General features: G+C 40.3%; 1 protein-coding gene, 1 long non-coding RNA gene and 1 pseudogene across 2 annotated transcripts; all 3 read right to left on the bottom strand.

Moving 5' to 3' along the window:
• Positions 1 to 1259: 1259 nt before the first annotated feature.
• On the bottom strand, positions 1260 to 1640 carry LOC149402786 (uncharacterized). Its single transcript, XM_089608529.1, has one exon. It carries the CDS (start codon positions 1638 to 1640, stop codon positions 1260 to 1262), a length of 381 nt encoding a protein of 126 aa, XP_089464655.1.
• Positions 1641 to 3792: 2152 nt separating this feature from the next.
• LOC149402785 (uncharacterized) lies at positions 3793 to 5194 on the bottom strand. Its single transcript, XR_016296019.1, has 2 exons — positions 4768 to 5194; positions 3793 to 4186 (listed from the first exon to the last, which is right to left on the bottom strand). It is a non-coding gene; the product is annotated as an uncharacterized LOC149402785 (long non-coding RNA).
• A 128-nt stretch (positions 5195 to 5322) lies between these two features.
• LOC149402784 (uncharacterized) lies at positions 5323 to 5811 on the bottom strand (annotated as a pseudogene).
• Between the last annotated feature and the right edge of the window lie 15225 nt (positions 5812 to 21036).

The raw sequence follows: 21036 nt of genomic DNA, 5'->3' as shown, positions 1-21036 counted from the left end.
AAATTTCACAATTCAACAACTCAGAGGCTCAGAATCATCAACACAAAACAGTCAAAATGAATCACACAACCAAAACAGGTCACACGGCCATAACCAACCACACGGCTAAAACCATTTCCAACCCAAACAATTTCGAAATCCCAAAATCATCATAGCCTCATCCTAACTCAACGAGAATTAGTTCAACACACCACAAAATTCGAAATCCTCAAGAATTCAAACTCCAAAACCCTCAATTTCATCAAATCAGCCAAAACAACTTCATGAACAAAATTCATAAAAAATAAAAAATCTAACCAATTCACAACTTAAACAAGTACCAAAACGAGTCCCATAACATTTCAATTCCACAAATCAACTCAGAAATCAAAGCCCCAAATTTAAATTTACAAACCCTAATTTTCGAGTTCTTCAATTCAGCCATGAAAATCCCTACCTTGCTTGAAGAATTGAGCTACCCAGACCGTCTACCCACTCTTTTCCTCGTCGGAGATGCTCGCCGGAGCTCCTGAGACACGCGGCGATTCTTTACTCTTGGCCGGTGGCGCGCGCGTTCTCTGGTCTTGGTCGGACTGGTGCTGGTGGCCGAGCGCAAGTGAAGAAGAAGAAGAAGGAAAAGACGATGGAGAGGTGATGGTGATCGGCCGGAGGTTGCTCTTGATCGCTGTTGATTTTTTTTTTCTTTCTCTTTTGTGCAGTTTGTCGAGCGGTGGGGATGGAGGAAGAAGAAAGAAGACAAGCGTGAGGAAGAGAAAAGAACGGAGAAGAAGATAAGAGAAGAAGGAAAAAAAAGAATTTATTCATTAAATCCCTTTTTTCTCCATCTTTTTAAATCAACCCCGAACCAAAGTTTTATTTTCAAATGGCTCCAGAAAACATGACAACCACGTCTTTATCACAAAATTTTGTGACTAAAACCGTACCCGATCGAATTTTTAATTAAATGACGCGAATCGAGAATTTTCTCGTTCGTTCTCGATTAATTCAAATATATTTAAGGTTTCTCAAAAATAATTCTCGTCCTTGAGAATTTATTTCTCAAATTAAATTCTGGAATATTTCCTCGGAAAATAATTTATTATTCGAGACGAACTCGATAAAATATATATTTATTCTGAGATTTTCCATTACCTTAAAATAATTTAAATTAACTCGATAAACTTGTACGTCCATCATTCACTCAATAATTTAATTGTAACAAACCGAGAGATTCAAAAGTTATCATTTATAATCCATACCCCCTTAAAAGAGTTTCGTCCTCAAAACTTAGAACAGAGCAGGGTACTTCTTTTGCATCTCACTCTCGAGCTCCCAAGTGGGGCTTCTTCTACAGCGTGCCTCTTCCACAACACATTGACCAAAGGAATGGTCTTGTTTCTGAAAACTTTATCCTTGCGATAGAGAGTCGCTACAGCTGGCTCTTCATATCTGACTTCAAGAGGGATATCAACCTCTTGCTCTTGTAGAATATGCGAAGGGTCAGACACGTACTTCCGTAGCATGGATACGTGGAATACATCGTGGAGGTTGGACATAGACGGCGGTAACGCCAAGCGATAAGCCGTCTTGCCTACACGCTCAAGGATCTCTAAAGGTCCAACATACCTCGGACTAAGCTTTCCTTTCTTTCCAAACCTCATTACTCCTCGCATAGGTGAGATTTTCAGAAGAAAAAAAAATTATGATGCCTCGAACTCTAGAGGCCTCCTGCGCCTGTCAGCGTAGTTTTTCTTACGACTCTGGGACGTCTCCATTCGAGCTTGGATTTTCTTAATCACTTCTGTCGTCTGTTCTAGCATCTCAAGTCCAATAAACTTGCTCTCACCAGCTTCATCCCAATGAATTGGAGAGCGACACTTCTGTCACGCCCCGACGATACGTTTATTTAATGTGAAAATTTGGGGTCAAATTTTTTTTGTAAAACATAAACGACACGACGTCATGACAAACCTTTCGTATCTACACACAACACCGTCGTATTGACTTAAAGTCTACATGCATAAACGACATAGTGAAAGAAACAATCTACTTGACCTCTAGGTCTTAGACAGACTTCACAAAACATAACTATTTTCACAAAACATTATTCAAAACGATTTCCTATTAGAAGGTCCATCATGTCAAAATAGCCCATATACGAAGTCTCGTCTACGTGGAAGCGCTCGCCAGTCAACCCGCTACCGTATAAACATCTTTTGTTCACATCCTTCACCTGTATCACAAGAACGAATGAGCTAACGCCCAGTGAGCAGAAACAATGCATATGATATGATTTTCACTTTAAAACCCAAGCATGTTTTTGTTTCATCTTTTTCTCTCTTTAAATCTCTTCTTAATTGTGCGCATGGTGTGTGTTGTAAACAGTTCAGTCAGGTCCTCTCACATACATGTATGACTAACGCCGTAGCTATAACGTACCCAACACTATGACATACAGCCCGAAGGTCGTAACCATTAGGTGGCCAGCACTATTCAAATGGTCTGACGTGACCATAAGGTACCCAGTACTACATACGGTCCGCTCTTCGAAGTCATAAGGTTCCCAGAACTATTCAAATGACCCGATCCTTCGTGAGACCGATCTTATCTCGCGAAGTTGTAGCTAACTCGCCGATCCTAGGAGTTAGCCAACCATTCATGGACGATCCACAACACACATCCTTCTTTTGAAAAACCTCGTTTCTCGTAAAACTCTTTTCCGTTTTTAGATGAGATGCACATGAATGCAAATGCAATAAATGCAACCATCACATATCATATAATGTAAATGCAAGCACATAAGCAACACACACAACACATTGTTTTTGTGATACAGTTGAAATATTTCTACTTACCTAGATACGATTCTTTCGAATCCTGAATTCTTCTCTTCCAAACAAAAAGAGTAATTTCTTTACGTCATGTAATTCAGTCCACGTAATTTCCCACGCTAGCCGCTATCCTCGTAGCAATCTGGGCTTATCTATAGAAGATAAAGATCGAACATGGAGGGTACTTAGTATCTCGTCCATTGATCTACTAACGTACATACTTGTACTAAAAAGAGAGCTCATATGAAACATATTCAAAACGTTCTCCCAGACACGCTACTCAGAGCGTCTAAAAAAACAAGCATCAGAGAATACATGAGGACAGAACAAAGTTACAGAAAAGAATCGACGCCTAAAAATAAGGCCTTGACATCGCTTTTTCTAATCTAAGCTAAGGAACGTTCTACAATATTCGACCACCTATTCTTCTGACTGGGCAAAGTCCACTGCTTAGAATAGGTTCCCGAGGATCGGAACTAAGAGAAAAAAATTGTATAAAGAAGTTATTACTAACAATCAATAGCATATGTAAGTTATACTAAAATAACTCAAAACGACACTTCTCAAATGTATTTTATAATTTTTTTTTTACTTTTCTCTTTTTATTGACAAGTTATAAACATTTGAGAACGTACCTAAATAACGTACAACCCTTTTTATTTAAAATAACCCAAGTCGTTTATTTTGAATGTCTAACCATATTGTAAATAATTTTGGATTTGATTTAATAAAACATTTACGAAATAATCGAACCCTCGGTTCGTAGTCGAACCTTCCTTTATTTCTATTTTCGTGCGTAAATAAAACATTTCTCATTGATATTGTTTTTCCAAATTAAAAGAGTCGAGCTTATAGTCGAACTCGATTTTTAATACATAATTAAGATAAGGATACTATATAATTAATTGAATAATCAACGAGTTTAGTAACGATAACATATTTTATTTTCCTTAACGACTTAGATCAAACGAGCTTGACTATAAAACATAATAATAATAATGTACTAATTTTAATAAGTCGTAATGAAATTACTCGGAAAATAAACTACTTAGCAATCTTCGAGAACACAAAACACTACAACCAAACATGTCTCAAAATTGACTCACAAAACTAATTAACGCGCTAATTTGAAGAACTCGCACAAATAATTACAGGTTCGTACTAGCACAAGTCGAGACTCGGGACAAACCCCGACTCGCCCTAACCATTTGGAGACGTCTTAAATCACCGAGCCGACGAACCTCGCTGTCCAGCCCCATCTCGTCGTCGCTCGTGTAGCACCTCCGCCAATCTTCGGACAGCCTCCTCGTCGTCCCGAGGCGCTGCCCCGAGCCCTGTTCCGCCTACCTAAAACCGAGCCTCCCCTCGACAACAGACTCACAACAAAACAAGACTTTAATAGCTATCTCACAATTTTGAAAAAAAAACATCCTCACACTAAAACCGAAAAACTACTATTGATTCTCAGATTCTTGGTTTAATAATCACGGCCAAAACATCAAAATGAATCACCCAGCCAACAAGTTACACGGCCAGTAACTCACACGGCCAACTCAACTTCGCCAAAGCCAAACAAGGTACAACAATCTCATAACTCAAAAAAACCGAGATACACAATAACAACAACAACACTGAGTATCAACGAGCCCAACCAATTATAGAGCTCCGAATAACCAAGCTTCAATTTCAAGTTACAAGAAAAAACATTTTCGGATAGAACAGAGGCACAAAACCAGAAATCAAACTCTCGAACCAACAAATCCTAAAATCTCATAATCAAGATCAAATCATTTCACTATCAAAATCATCATTGAATCCAAGTTTTGAATCATTAAATCCGAAAACAACTCAAATCCACGTCCATAATCACACGGAATCACTCAGAGAAAAAAACCCCAAATTTCAAAAACGAAACCCTAATCTCAGATTCAAAATTGGGGAAGAAGGATTTCCTTACCTTGCTTCACGAAATCAAATCTCCTCGGCGCCCTCTCCCTCTTTCCCCGGCGTCTCCTCTCAGTCCGGCGTCCTCGGCGGCTCGCGGCGGCGCTCGTTTTCTCGGCTGAAACACGCGCTCGAGGTGGGTTCCAGGTCTCGGTGGCTGTCGGCCGAGCTCCCTCTCCCTCAGTCGCTCGCTCCCTTTCTCTAGCTCTCTCTCGATCTCTTTCCCTCTCTCTCTCTCTCTCCCGCTCAGCCCTTTTCTTCTTCTTCTTCTTCTTCTTTTCGTTTTTCTTTCTTTCCTTCCCTTTCCTTTCTTTCTTTTCTTTCTCTTCTTTTTTTTTCTCCTGGTTGCATCTAGTGTGTTTGTCCGAGTGATTTAAATCACTTAGAAGAAGATTCCAGCCCTTGATGACGTGGCAAGGTAAAACTTATCCTCTTATTTATACTTTAACCCATTTTTCTCATTTTTCTTTCAAGTTCATCCTTTGTCAACCTTTTCATTTATTATTTACATAAAAAAATTTGGTATCTTACATCCTTCCCTCCTTTTAAAAATTTCGTCCTCGAAATTTCATTCTTCAAATAGGCTAGGATACTTGAGCTTCATCTCCTCTTCTCGTTCCCATGTAGCTTCCTCCTATGAATGATTTCTCCAAAGCACTTTCACAAGCTGAATCGTCTTATTCCTTAGTGCCTTCTCCTTCTTGTCAAGGATTTTAACTAGGAGTTCCTCATAACTCAAATCCACATGTAGATCAACAAGTTCCTCCTCTAGCACGTGAGAAGCGTCTGACACATACTTCTTTAGCATGGAAACGTGAAACATGTTATGAACGGTTGACAGATTTGGAGGAAGTGCTAACATGTACGCTACTTCTCCAATTCTTTCTAGAATCTCAAATGGACCTATGAATCTTGGGCTCAACTTTCCCTTTTTCCCAAATCTCATAATACCTTTCGTGGGTGAGACTTTGAGAAATACCTTGTCTCCGACAGTGAACTCGAGTTTCCGTCGCCGTTTATCTGCATAACTCTTTTGACGACTTTGAGCTGTTAACATTCTACTTCGAATCCTTTCAACAGCCTCCCTGGTCTTCTACACAAGCTCAGGTCCAAGAAACTTTTGTTCTCCAAATTCATCCCAATGGACTGGAGATCTGCACTTCCTTCCGTACAGACCTCATACGGCGCCATGCTGATCGTTGAATGGTAACTGTTATTGTACGCAAACTCTATCAGAGGTAGGTACGTATTCCACGACTTCTGGAAGTCCATCACGCACGCTCTCAGCATATCTTCTAGGGTTTAGATAGTCCTTTCTGATTTCCCGTCTGTCTGTGGGTGAAAAGCTGTACTAAAAGACAACTTTGTTCCCAAAGCTCTATGAAGACTCTTCCAAAACATCGAGGTAAATCGGGAATCTCGGTCCGATATAATAGATGATGGCACGCCATGGAGCCTTACTATCTCCTTGATGTACAACTCAGCATATCTATCCATCGTGTACTTTGTTCGAACAGGAAGCAAATGTGCTAATTTCGTGAGTCGATCAACCATATAGCATCGTATCCATCCCTGGTCTTCGGAAGTCCAACTACGAAATCCATAGTGATTTCCTCCCACTTCCACTGAGGAATCTTTAATGGTTGCAAGGTTCCAGTAGGTCGTTAATGTTCCGCCTTTATTCGCTGACAAGTTAGGCATTGCTCGCAAATTTCACCACATCATTCTTCATTCCAGGCCACCAATAGTGCTACTTCAAATCCTTATACATCTTTGTCGTACCTGGATGAACAAAATATGGCGTGCTACGAGCTTCGGTAAGAATCTCCTTCTTCAAATCGTCGTCCTCTGGAACACAAAGCCTTGTGTGGAACCTTATTACTCCATCCGAGGACACTTGAAAATCCACTATTTTCTGAGCGTCCACTTCAGTGCAAATCTTTTCCAAATAAGGATTCGAAAACTGTCGCTGCTTAATCCTTTCTAGCAACATAGGTTGCAAAGAAATAGCCATTAGTCTTGCAACATTCCCTTCATGAACGACTTCCAATTCAAACCGCTACATATCCATCCTTAATGGCTTTTGAGTTACGATTAAGGCCGCGACCTCTCCTGTCATTCTTCTACTCAACACATCGGCTACGACGTTTGCTTTTCCAGGGTGATAGTTAATCACACAATCGTAGTCCTTTACCAGTTCCAGCCATCACCTTTGTCGTATATTCAACTCCTTTTGCGTGAAAAAGTACTTCAAACTTTTGTGGTCGGTGTAAATTTCACACTTCTCACCATAGAGATAGTGCCTCCAGAGCATTAAAGCAAACACTAATGCTGCTAATTCCAAGTCATGAGTTGGGTAGTTCTGCTCATACTCCTTGAGTTGACGCGAAGCATACGCGATGACTTTGCCTTCTTGCATCAGCACACACCCCAATCCACACTTAGAAGCATCCGTGTATATCACAAATCCTTGCGATGGTACCGGAATAGTAAGTATGGGTGCTGATACTAACCGTTGCTTTAGCTCTTCAAAGTTCTTCTCACAAGCTTCAGACCACTGAAACTTTATGTTCTTGCGAGTCAAACGTGTAAGAGGTGCAGATAACTTCGCAAATCCTTGTACGAATCTCCGATAGTAACCTGCGAGACCCAAGAAACTACGAATTTCTATAGCGCTTTTAGGTTGAGGCCACTTGCTAACTGCTTTGACTTTAGAGGGATTCACAGAAATCCCTTCCTTTGAGACAACATGTCCAAGAAACGCTACATGCTCAATAAAAAATTCGCATTTCTTAAACTTCGCATAGAGCTGATTCTCTCTCAATCTTTCCAAAACAAGCTTCAAATGCTTTGAGTGTTCTTCCTTCGTGCGAGAATATATAAGGATATCATCAACGAAGACTATGACAAACATGTCCAAGAACTCCTTGAAGACACGGTTCATCAGATCCATGAAGGCAGCAAGGGCGTTCTTCAATCCAAATGACATAACTAAGAACTCGTAGTGCCCATATCTTGTCCTGAATGCCGTTTTCGGGACATCTTCTGCCTTGATCTTCAGCTGATGATAGCCACTCCTCAAATCAATCTTTGAAAATAATACAGCTCCTTGCAGTTGATCGAACAAATCGTCGATCCTCGGTAGTGGGTACTTGTTCTTAATGGTGACCTTGTTAAGTTCTCTATAGTAGATGCACAGCCGCATCGTTCTATCTTTCTTCTTGACAAACAAGACCGGAGCTCCCCACGGAGAAAAACTAGGACGAATAAAGCCTTTGTCCAGCAGCTCTTGTAACTGAACCTTGAGTTCCTTTAACTCTACTGGAGCCATCCGGTACGGAGTTTTGGATATAGGAGCAGTTCCGTGAATCAAGTCGATAACGAACTCGATTTCTCGATCCGGAGGTAACCCAGGCAACTCTTCAGGAAAAACATCCAAGAAATCTCTAACAACAGGAACATCCGCTAGATCAACCTGTGGTTTAGCTTCGGAGTCTACCACACTAGCTAGGGATTCAACACATCCCCCATCCAACAGCCTACGCGCCTTCATTGCTGAGATGAGCGGCATCCTCAATTTATTAGTGTCCCTGATAAACGAGAACTCCTCCTGATTGGGTGGACTAAACGTCACTATCTTCTTTCTACAATCCATGAAGGGATAGTATTTAAACAACCAATCCATTCCTAGGATCACATCATAGTCATGCATGTTCAGCATGACCAAATTCGCACGTAAATCTGTTGATGTGACTGAGATGCTATCATACGCATGTATTAATGCTCATAATATCTCTGATCCATTATTCCTTCCTCATTTCTTTGACACCCTTCTTACTTATTCATGTGTGTGGTACGACTGTAAGTCCCATACTAGCTCACTTGTCAAGAAGTCGGTCCCTAAGTCATAACACTTAACCCCCCATACTGAGAGTTAAATGGATTGGCTACCCGTACTGGTAACCAACCAGACTTCTTCAATCTGACTCTCCGTACTGAGAATCAAACGGACTGGCTACCCGTACTAGCACCAGTCGGACTAAGTCCCTCCTCGTAACTATGAACTAGCCGAAGACCGGACTCTCCTAAACAAGTGTTTGACCCTCCGTACTAAGTGTCAAACAATCTAGTTACTCGTACTAGTAACCAGCTAAACTAAATCCACGTACTTGAATCTAGTCGCCATTCATGGGAACTTAAAGTAGTAACAAATCTTGAAAATCACACCACGTGAAAGAAAATCGCATGCATGGCCGAACATGCTTTCCAAACTTTGAAGTCGATTTCCTGCCGCCAGCAGGTCGATATATCTCATTCAAATATTGGAGGATTCATCTTCTACAACCTTTCTCTAAGGCATCAGGTGTCAAAGAGGTTCTCGAGCATCCGCCTCGCATCTCAAGTCCCACTCCAGATAACTCTCCACAATTTCAGCGAGTCGCGAGACACGATTTCGCTCAGCTGGGAAGATCCCCACTCCTTTACCAGGACTATGTTCCCCATCTTTCGTCATAGTTCTTCAGTCGAGACCTATCTTAACTCAAAGTCTTAAACGGAAGGACAAGAAGATTTGCTATCGTTACCCAAGTTAAAAACTTACTCAAGCTATCAACATAATACAAGAGTAAGAAACTATAAACAAGACCTATCTTAACTTACATGGTTGATGGCGTGTCTCCATTTGACGGTACTCGTATACGGACAGTCTACAAAATCGATTTATTTTGACCTGGGCTCTGATACCAAACTTTTGTCATAGTCCCGATAAGTTGTTTATTTAATGTGAAAACTTGCGGTCAAAATTTTTTTGTAAAACATAAACGACACGACGTCATGAATAACCTTTCGTATCTACACACAATACCATCGTATTGACTTAAAGTATACATGCATAAACGACATAGTGAAAGAAACAATCTACTTGACCTCTAGGTCTTAGACAAACTTCACAAAACATAACCATTTTCACAAAACATTATTCAAAACGATTTCCTATTAGAAGGCCCATCATGTCAGAATAGCCCATATACGAAGTCTCGTATACGTGGAAGTGCTCGCCAGTCGAACCCGCTACCGTATAAACATCTTTTATTCACATCCCTCACCTGTATCACAAAAACGAATGAGCTAACGCCCAGTGAGCAGAAACAATGCATATGATATGATTTTCACTTTAAAACCCAAGCAAGTTTTTTTTCATCTTTTTCTCTCTTTAAATCTTTTCTTAATTGCGCGCAAGGTGTGTGTTGTAAACAGTTCACTCAGGTCCTCTCACATACATGTATGACTAACGCCGCAGTTGTAAGGGGCCCAGCACTATGACATACAGCCCGGAGGTCGCAACCATAAGGTGGCCAACACTATTCAAATGGTCCGACATGACCATAAGGTACCCAGTACTACATAAGGTCCGCTCTTCGAAGTCATAAGGTTCCCAGAACTATTCAAATGACCCGATCCGTTGTGAGACCGATCCTATCTCGCGAAGTTGTAGATAACTCGCCGATCCTAGGAGTTAGCCAACCATTCATGGACGATCCACAACACACATCCTTCTTTCGAAAAACCTCGTTTCTCGTAAAACTCTTTTCCGTTTTTAGATGAGATGCACATGAATGCAAATGCAATAAATGCAACCATCACATATCATATCATGTAAATGCAAGCACATAAGCAACACACACAACACATTGTTTTTGTGATACAGTTGAAATGTTTCTACTTACCTAGATACGATTCTTTCGAATCCTGGATTCTTCTCTTCCAAACAAAAAGAGTCATTTCTTTACGTCATGTAATTCAGTCCACGTAATTTCCCACGCTAGCCGCTATCCTCGTAGCAATCTGGGCTTATCTATAGAAGAGAAAGATCGAACATGGAGGGTACTTAGTATCTCGTCCATTGATCTACTAACGTACATACTTGTACTAAAAAGAGAGCTCATATGAAACGTATTCAAAACGTTCTCCCAGACACGCTACTCAGAGCGTCTAAAAAACCGAGCATCGGAGAATACATGAGGACAGAACAAAGTTACAGAAAAGAATCGACGCCTAAAAATAAGGCCTTGACATCGCTTTTTCTAATCTAAGCTAAGGAACGTTCTACATTATTCGACCACCTATTCTTCTGACTGAGCAAAGCCCCATGCTTAGAATAGGTTCCCGAGGGTCGGAACTAAGAGAAAAGAACGTATAAAGAAGTTATTACTAACAATCTATAGCATATATAAGTTATACGAAAATAACTCAAAACGACACTTCTCAAATGTATTTTACAATTTTTTTTACTTGTCTATTTTTATTGATAAGTTATAAACATTTGAGAACGTAACTAAATAACGGACAACCCTTTTTTATTTAAAATAAACCAAGTCGTTTATTTTAAAGCTCTAATTCGAAGAACTCGCACAAATAATTACGGGTTCGTACTAGCACGAGTCGAGACTCGGGACAAACCCCGACTCGCCCTAACCACTCGGAGACGTCTCAAATCACCGAGCCGAAGAACCTCGTTGTCCAACCCCATCTCATCGTCGCTCGTATAGCACCTCCGCCAATCTTTGGACAGCCTCATCGCCATCCCGAGCCGCTACCCCGAGCCCTGTTCAGCCTACCTAAAACCGAGCCTCCCCTCGACAACAGACTCACAACAAAACAAGACTTTAATAGCTATCTCACAATTTTGAAAAAAAAAAATCATCACACTAAAACGGAAAAACTACTATTGATTCTCAGATTCTTGGTTTAATACTCACGGCCAAAACATCAAAATGATGTTGGAATCGATCTAGGGTTTGAGAAAATAATTAACGCTTCGGTAAGCGGCGGAATTTTAAAAAATTTCTTTTACAACTAAAACAGTTTTTACTAACCTAGACAAGTGCAAGTACATGTAATTAAAAACCAATATGAGCTAGAAGTTTACTAACCTTTCTTGAAGCTTGAACTTTGAAGAAGCTTGTGGAAAGTTTGCAACGCTCGTCTCCCCTCGCAGCACGTCTCTCTTTCTTTCCTCGGCACCTCGAGCAACCACGAAAGTTTCTATCACTAAATCACTCGAAAAGAAGGAATCAGTGACTGGGCACTTTTAAACACTACGACTTAAGAACGAGTCTCGAAGTCGCAGAGCTAAACACTAGGTCGAGTGAGGACCTAGGTGCCAAGACAAGAAAAAATCGAAAATAAACTAGAGAGAGAGAGAGAGGATTTTCGGCCAAAGTTCTAGAGAGAGAGTCTCTCAATCTCTAACTTATGTGGAATGAGAAAAATGAGAAGAATGAGGCTCCTATTTATAGGAGAGGTCTCACCTTCAATAAGGTAGTTTCCTCTTCTATAGAATATCACATATTCATGAGCCAATTTCCTCTTTTCCTCTATGATGCACTCGGCCAAGGTAGGCTTCATTAAGCCTTGGATTTGTTTCCTTTTTTGTTCCTTGCCTTGCTTCTTTCTCAACTTGGGCGCCTACCTCTTGTTTCCCTTAGAGGAAATTTGTTTCCTCTTTTTCTTTTGGCAAGTATCTTCATACATTTATGCACAAAATATTCTCTCTATCTCTTGGGTATGTTGGGCGCCTATAGCCTTCTAGAAAAGGCTTCTAGAAGCTTTTCCATTTGTTCATGACAACATGAAAAAAGCCCAATAAGAATTTTCAATAAAATTCTTATGAAATGAAATTAATTCACAAGGCCCAATGATCAAGTCATGGCCGAGTGAAACATGTCATAAAATGACCTTGTCAAAAATTTATTGACATTCATTTCATCCTTTGTCTCAAAAGACAAAAATACCCTTTCGACTACTTTCGTTCTTGTTTTGACTTAGCTTCCAGTTTAACTATTCCTATCGATGTGATTCGTGACAGTGACCTCATGGACCCAAATGAACAAAGCTTGAGCTAAACACTTGGACTCAAAAGTTCACAAACCTTTTCCAAGTTTAGCTTAATGCCAACTGACTCCACTAAAGAGTTGACACTGAAAATCTCTCGGTTCAAATGAATTTATTTTCTACTCAAGAATTCGACCTAATTATAATGAACGGATCCACTGAATATTATCTATGTTTACCCTTCATGAATGTCATCAGCTAGTCGGGATTTACTAAATTACCATTTTACCCTTCTAGCTGTTATTTCCTCAACTCCTTTGTCGCTTGTGAATAAGTTAGAAACAATGTATTGACGAGGAGCTAACAAGTCACATTGTTTCATCCAAAAGAGTCAGGACTCAATTTTGACACTGGCCAGTTCATTTATTCACACTCCAAGGAACAAAGCATGAGGTGACATACATTGCATTTCAGCAATCTTGTACATGAATTCCATATCTATGAGAACTTCACAAAGTTACTCATGACAGACTCACAACTTAGTACTTCACCAATAGGCCTTGTTCGGAATCACATAGTGAGTCCGAACTTTGACTTTCTCAAATGAGAATACTAAGGTGTGAAATGGCATGTCTCATTTCAGGATTAAGGTAAGCATGATGCAATTCATACATAGTGACTTCGAGACATAAGAGGTTAAATGGTTTGTTCTTATATTGTCTCTAGAAGTGCACTGGTCAATTCAGTACCTTCGGAAGATACCTAGAAGAACTATAGAGTCTCCAACTCTCAATTCCTCATAACCAGACATCATAGATTCTTCTAACAATCATACTGAGGTCAATAGTCCTTTGACCCTAAGATTGCGAATATATCGTTTTAAGCAAACTACGAAGAGTTTGTTCATGCAAATCTACATTTGTCTCTTCGTAAGTTGTTAAGTTTGTTTATGGACTAAAAGACTAAGGTTTTATCATAAAGCTTCAAACAAAGAAAGAATGAATGAACGTTTCAACTTTATTATTAAAGAATAAGCAATTACAAGCAAGAGTCTTCGTAAGACTATATGACATCAAATGTACATAAATAGACACTACTACTCTTCTTGTGGGCACCATTGACAACAAACTCCCACTTGACTCAAAGAAGATGTGAGTAGTCCTACATGCCTAATCCCTCTCAAAGTTGGTCGAAGACCATGTTTGCTAGGGCCTTGGTGAATGGATCTTCCAGAGATCTACTTCACCTCCACGTCTCCGCGTTGCGCGATCTCTCGAATCAAATGGTATTTCCTCTCAATATGCTTAGAGCGCTTATGGCTTCGAGGTTCCTTTGAGTTAGCGACAACCCCACTATTATCACAATAAAGGGTCATGGGCTCGTCGACGTTTGGAACAATTTCCAAATACTTAAGGAATTTTCTAAGCCATACAGCCTCTTTGGATGCTTCAGAAGCAACCACATATTCTGCTTCCATTGTGGAGTCAGCAATGCAAGATTGCTTAATACTTCTCCACACAACAGCTCCACCATTAAGGATGAACACAGATCCCGAAGTGGATTTCCTGGAATCCTTATCCGCTTGAAAATCGGAGTCGGTATATCCCGTCATAGTCAGGTCAGTACCTGAGTACGTAAGCATCAAGTTCCTAGTTCTTCGAAGATACTTAAGAACATGCTTAACAGCAATCCAGTGCTCGGGTCCAGGGTTGGATTGGAAATGGCTAACTACGCCAACGGCGAAACATTTATCAGGTCTAGTGCAAAGCATAGCATACATGAGGCTTCCTACGGCAGAGGCGTAAGGAATCTTCCTCATGTCTTCAATCTCTTGTGCAGTCTTGGGAGACTGGTCCTTAGAGAGTGAAACTCCATGCCTAAAGGGTGTTTGACCCCTCTTGCAGTCTTGCATCGAGAAGCGATCCATCACCTTATCAATATAAGATGCTTGAGAGAGCGACAGGGTCCGGTTTTTCCTATCTCGAAAGATTTGGATTCCCAGAATGTACGCGGCTTCTCCTAGATCCTTCATATCGAATTGCTTTGCTAGCCAGACCTTAACCTCAGATAACTTACCCACGTCATTACCAATGAGTAGTATATCATCGACATATAGTACCAGAAACACAACTTTGCCTTCGTGTATTAACTTGTAAACACAAGGCTCATCTATTGACTGTTCAAAGCCGAAGCTCTTTACAGCTTCATCGAATCTAATATTCCATGACCTAGATGCTTGCTTTAGTCCATAAATGGATTTAAGCAACTCACAAACCTTGGTCTCTTGACCTTTATCCACGAAACCGTCTGGTTGAGCCATGTAAATGCGCTCGTCAAGATTGCCATTCAGAAAGGCTGTCTTGACATCCATTTGCCAGATCTCATAGTCGAGAGCTGCAGCTATGGATAGGAGTATGCGGATGGATTTAAGCATTGCGACTGGCGAGAAGGTTTCTTCATAGTCAATCCCTTCTTGTTGGGTATAACCCTTTGCCACAAGTCGTGCTTTGAACGTCTCGACGTTCCCATTAGGACCCATTTTCTTCTTGTATATCCACTTACACCCTACGGGTTTAATCCCTTCAGGAAGGTCTACAAGTTTCTAGACTTTGTTGACATACATCGAGTGCATTTCAACTTTCATGGCGTCAAGCCAAAGGTTTGATTCAGAACAAGCCATTGCTTGGCTATAGGAAACAGGGTCATCCATGTCGGAGACGGCTACAAGAGAGTCTCCATAAGACATGTACCTGTCAGGCTTTTGAGTAGCCCTCCCACTACGTCTAAGTACTATTTGACGAGATTCTGATGAGTTAGGTTGTGTTTCAGTTGGGGTAAGAACAGTTCTTACAGATGAGGTAGAAGCTTCCTCACCCAACTTTTCTTCAAGCACAATTTTGCTTCTAGGTTTCGCATCCTTCATAAAGTCCTCCTCATGGAAACGAGCATTCGTGCTAACGAAAGTCTTATCGTCCTCGGGACTATAGAAAGTAAAACCTTTGGTTTCCTTCGGATATCCTACAAACAGGCACAATTCTGACCTACTAGCCAACTTGCTAGTCTTTTGCCTCAGCACGTGTGCAGGGCAACCCCAAATTCGGATGCGGCCAAGATTCACTTTACGGCCAGTCCATCGTTCATAAGGAGTACCAGGAACCGATTTGGACGGAACTTGGTTCAGAATATAGGCGGCTGTTTCAAGGGCATATCCCCAAAAGGAAAGCGGGAGTGATGAGTAACTCATCATTGATCTAACCATCTCCATAAGAGTTCGGTATCTTCTCTCTGACACTCCGTTTTGTTGAGGTGTGCCAGGTGCGGTAAGCTGAGAAGCGATACCTTCTTCTTTAAGAAAGTCATCGAACTCTCCAGACATATACTCACCACCTCGATCAGATCGAAGGGTTTTGATCAGTTTACTTTTCCACTAAAGCCCTAAAGACCTTAAATACGTTAAAGGTCTCGGATTTGTGTTTGAGCAAATAGACAAACCCATATCGTGAGTAATCATCAGTGAAGGTAACGAAGTATTCGTATCCTCCACGTGCCTGTTGGCTGAGCGGACCACATACATACGAATGTATTAGTTCCAGGAACTCAGTGGCTCTTCGACCTTTATCAGAGAAAGGTCGCTTAGTCATTTTTCCTTCTATGCAGGATTCACAAGTAGGTAGTGAACCTATTGCAGAGGCTTGGAGTGGACCATCCCTCACAAGTCTCTTAATCCTATCTAGACTGATATGACCAAGTCTTAAGTGCCAGAGGTATGTTGATTTTGTTAGATCGGAGGATTCAGAAAGTTTGATCCTCTTTGGCTCCCTAATTAGATCGTTATCTATTTCGGTGTCTAAAAGAGAAGGTTGAGTGGGATAGATGTAAAAAAGACCATTCTTCATACATGCATCAGTGACGAAAGAATTAGAAAAAGAAATACGAATTCCATTCTTTATAAACTTTAAATAATAATCTTGCTCGAAAAGTTGAGCAACAGATACTAGGTTTTTCCCAAAGGAAGGAACATAATAAACATTATTCAAATTTAAAGTTCGATCTTCAAAAGATAGCGTCACGGATCCCACAGCCTTCGCAGACACCACGCTCTCATCACCCCACTTGAAGCAGAAGTCGCCATCCTCTAAGCTTTTGCTTTTCCTAAAACCAGTCAAGGAGCAGCAAATATGGTTAGTAGCAGCGGAGTCAATAATCCACGATGATACATTATCAGCTACTAAACAGGCTTCAGTAACAAGTACAATACCTTTTGCTTTGGTTTTGAGGTAGGCAGGACAGTTCCTACGCCAGTGACCAGGCTCGTTGCAGTGGTGGCACTTGTCGTTAGACTTGTCCACCTTCGGAGCCTTTGGCGCCTTCTTCTTCGTGTGAACCTTAGGTTGGTTCTTCTTCTCGGCGTTGCGAGGTCTCTTCTTAGATCCAGAGGTGGAGGCAGTAGCATGTACTTCTCCTTGAGCCCTCTTTTTCTTAGTGAGTGCCTCAGCGGTTTGAAGTTCCTTCATGAGCTCGGTAACAGTGTACTCTAGCTTGTTCATGGAATAATTCAACTTGAAGGTATCAAAGGTTTCGGGGAGAGTTTCCAAGATCATATCTATTTTAGTCTCCCCATCAATCTCAGATCCAAGAATCTCCATCTCGTTGAGATAGCTAATGATCAGCATCATATGATCTCTAACGGGAGTTCCAGCCTTCATACGACAGTTCATGAATTGTCGGACCGCTTGTTGCCTAGCTTGACGTCCTTGCCCTCCAAACATCTCATGGAGATTGTAGAGCATATCGGTGGCAGTTTCATAATCACGATGTTGTTGTTGCAACACATTGTTCATCGATGCCAAAATATAGCATCTCGCAATCTCATCGGATCGAAGCCAGGCCGCCAGGACGTCTTTCTCCTCTTGCGTCGAATCATCATTCGTTTGAGGACAGGGGGTGGTGAGAACCCATTTGTGCTTGTCGACAGTAAGGACTATGTCGAGGTTACGTTTCCAGTCGACGTAATTGTCGCCTTCGAGTTTATTCGAGGAAAGAATTGTAGAGAGAGGGTTGAGAGACATATTGCCTATAAAAGTTGAAACAAGTTTATGATTAGTCTTTGGTTTAGGATTTAAGTTTTATTAAGACTTTTATAAAATCCAAAGGTGTTATAAACCAAACGATAATTTACTCCCTCAAGAGAAGGCCGTAAAAAATCTCCATTTATAAGTAAATGACACATCATTAATGCTAAGCCAAGATGTCAATACATCTATTTTGACTAGCCACCTTTTAAATTGGTTTGATCACTCACATCCTTTCGCAGAGCCTCAAGGGAGGATTACTAGGGATTGAGCCTAAGTGTGTAACCAACCACTTAGTCCAAAAGATCAGCTTTGAAAAACAATCCCCCAAGGGGAGGCCTTGTCATCATTGCATCACTCTCGGACGTAGCTCATTGAGCAATGATCGAAGCAATAACGCCTTGGAGTACTCACATTTAAGTGAGGGTCGCAAGAGCGGCTCTTAGTCCCACGTTATTGCATCTTTCACTAGTGTTAGGGATCGTGGGTTACAAACAACGAATATAACCCTCCCACTTAGTTTTTGGAGTTGGTTCATCGACTCTTATAAGTTCGGAAACAAATTTCCTAGTTAGAGAGCGACAGAGCGGACAACTAGAAGAGAATCCTAGATCGACATGTTCAGAGCAGTATTAGTGCATAAAGGCACAAGGTACATACTCGATCTTTTCCTATTTTCTATTTCGGGAAAGTGCGTGAGGGAAGTGTGAACTTCAACTCACTCGAACACTTGAAAGTTTGAGATTACACATCTTTTTATTTTTCGGCTTGTCTACAAGGAGACCTCCCACTCAAATTTTCAAGAGCATATATATTTTGAACATATGTGATATAGATATAGTTTTGAAAACATTTTGAAAATTTATTTGATTTGGATGACAAAATATTTTTCAAGTTTGAAAGTGAAAACGGTTTTTCAAAATTCAAACTAGTTTTGTAAAAATTCAATTTCAATTAATCTTTCAAAAATCAAAACTTTTAATCTTACACATCATGTTTATAATCATATGAAAAACATTTTTGCTCAAGAAAAGTTTCTCATTAGAGTTCTATAACTCATGGTAGTGGTGTTTGAAAATCCGGATTTCTAAAAAAACTGGAGTTTCAGACAGCCGCGCACCTCGGAGTAAAATCGCCATATCTGGCGGCTCCGATGTCCTTTTGAGCCAAAACCGGTGGCATTGGACAGAGGACAGACAGAGCTTTAATTTGATTTAAGAATCATTAAATTTAGATTTCTGAGCAGAGAGTTATTCCACTTTTAATGCGGGTTTACTCCAGCTCGAAGAAAAAGAAATAAATTAAAGCTTGGTCCTATTTAGGTGCGAAAAAGAATCAAGTGTAACGGAACGTTTTAAGATGTTGTTTAAAGCTTTTATTTGTGTTTTATTAGCAGGGTAATAACATAGAATAAAAGAAATAACAACAAGCATAAAACGAATACGGTAAACAAAAGAAACTAGAAAGACAAAGTAACTAGTCACAAAATTTACCGAAATTTCTCAAACCTTTAAAACACGTTTTTCAATATAAAAAATTAAAAACTTTTAGAACTGATTCTAATGTGTTTTTCAATCGATCTAGGGTTTGAGAAAATAATTAACGCTTCGGTAAGCGGCGGAATTTTAAAAATTTTCTTTTACAAGTAAAACAGTTTTTACTAACCTAGACAAGTGCAAGTACATGTAATTAAAAACCAATATGAGCTAGAAGTTTACTAACCTTTCTTGAAGCTTGAACTTTGAAGAAGCTTGTGGAAAGTTTGCAATGCTCGTCTCCCCTCGCAGCACGTCTCTCTTTCTTTCCTCGGCACCTCGAGCAACCACGAAAGTTTCTATCACTAAATCACTCGAAAAGAAGGAATCAGTGAGTGGGCACTTTTAAACACTACGACTTAAGAACGAGTCTCGAAGTCGCAGAGCTAAACACTAGGTCGAGTGAGGACCTAGGTGCCAAGACAAGAAAAAATCGAAAATAAACTAGAGAGAGAGAGAGAGGATTTTCGGCCAAAGTTCTAGAGAGAGAGTCTCTCAATCTCTAACTTATGTGGAATGAGAAAAATGAGAAGAATGAGGCTCCTATTTATAGGAGAGGTCTCACCTTCAATAAGGTAGTTTCCTCTTCTATAGAATATCACATATTCATGAGCCAATTTTCTCTTTTCCTCTATGATGCACTCGGCCAAGGTAGGCTTCATTAAGCCTTGGATTTGTTTCCTTTTTTGTTCCTTGCCTTGCTTCTTTCTCAACTTGGGCGCCTACCTCTTGTTTCCCTTAGAGGAAATTTGTTTCCTCTTTTTCTTTTGGCAAGTATCTTCATACATTTATGCACAAAATATTCTCTCTATCTCTTGGGTATGTTGGGCGCCTATAGCCTTCTAGAAAAGGCTTCTAGAAGCTTTTCCATTTGTTCATGACAACATGAAAAAAGCCCAATAAGAATTTTCAATAAAATTCTTATGAAATGAAATTAATTCACAAGGCCCAATGATCAAGTCATGGCCGAGTGAAACATGTCATAAAATGACCTTGTCAAAAATTTATTGACATTCATTTCATCCTTTGTCTCAAAAGACAAAAATACCCTTTCGACTACTTTCGTTCTTGTTTTGACTTAGCTTCCAGTTTAACTATTCCTATCGATGTGATTCGTGACAGTGACCTCATGGACCCAAATGAACAAAGCTTGAGCTAAACACTTGGACTCAAAAGTTCACAAACCTTTTCCAAGTTTAGCTTAATGCCAACTGACTCCACTAAAGAGTTGACACTGAAAATCTCTCGGTTCAAATGAATTTATTTTCTACTCAAGAATTCGACCTAATTATAATGAGCGGATCCACTGAATATTATCTATGTTTACCCTTCATGAATGTCATCAGCTAGTCGGGATTTACTAAATTACCATTTTACCCTTCTAGCTGTTATTTCCTCAACTCCTTTGTCGCTTGTGAATAAGTTAGAAACAATGTATTGACGAGGAGCTAACAAGTCACATTGTTTCATCCAAAAGAGTCAGGACTCAATTTTGACACTGGCCAGTTCATTTATTCACACTCCAAGGAACAAAGCATGAGGTGACATACATTGCATTTCAGCAATCTTGTACATGAATTCCATATCTATGAGAACTTCACAAAGTTACTCATGATAGACTCACAACTTAGTACTTCACCAATAGGCCTTGTTCGGAATCACATAGTGAGTCCGAACTTTGACTTTCTCAAATGAGAATACTAAGGTGTGAAATGGCATGTCTCATTTCAGGATTAAGGTAAGCATGATGCAATTCATACATAGTGACTTCGAGACATAAGAGGTTAAATGGTTTGTTCTTATATTGTCTCTAGAAGTGCACTGGTCAATTCAGTACCTTCG

This window comes from Urtica dioica, chromosome 3 (assembly GCF_054948205.1).
Source record: "Urtica dioica subsp. dioica isolate 48M chromosome 3, U.dioica_male_clone48M_v1_H2, whole genome shotgun sequence".
Taxonomy (NCBI): Eukaryota; Viridiplantae; Streptophyta; class Magnoliopsida; order Rosales; family Urticaceae; genus Urtica; species Urtica dioica.
Note: the sequence above shows the minus strand (reverse complement) of the source record. Positions and strands in the feature narration are given on the sequence as shown.

Coding starts and splice junctions, on each gene's coding strand:
- LOC149402786 (XM_089608529.1), bottom strand. CDS start 1,640: ATGAGGTTTGGAAAGAAAGGAAAGCTTAGTCCGAGGTATGTTGGACCT.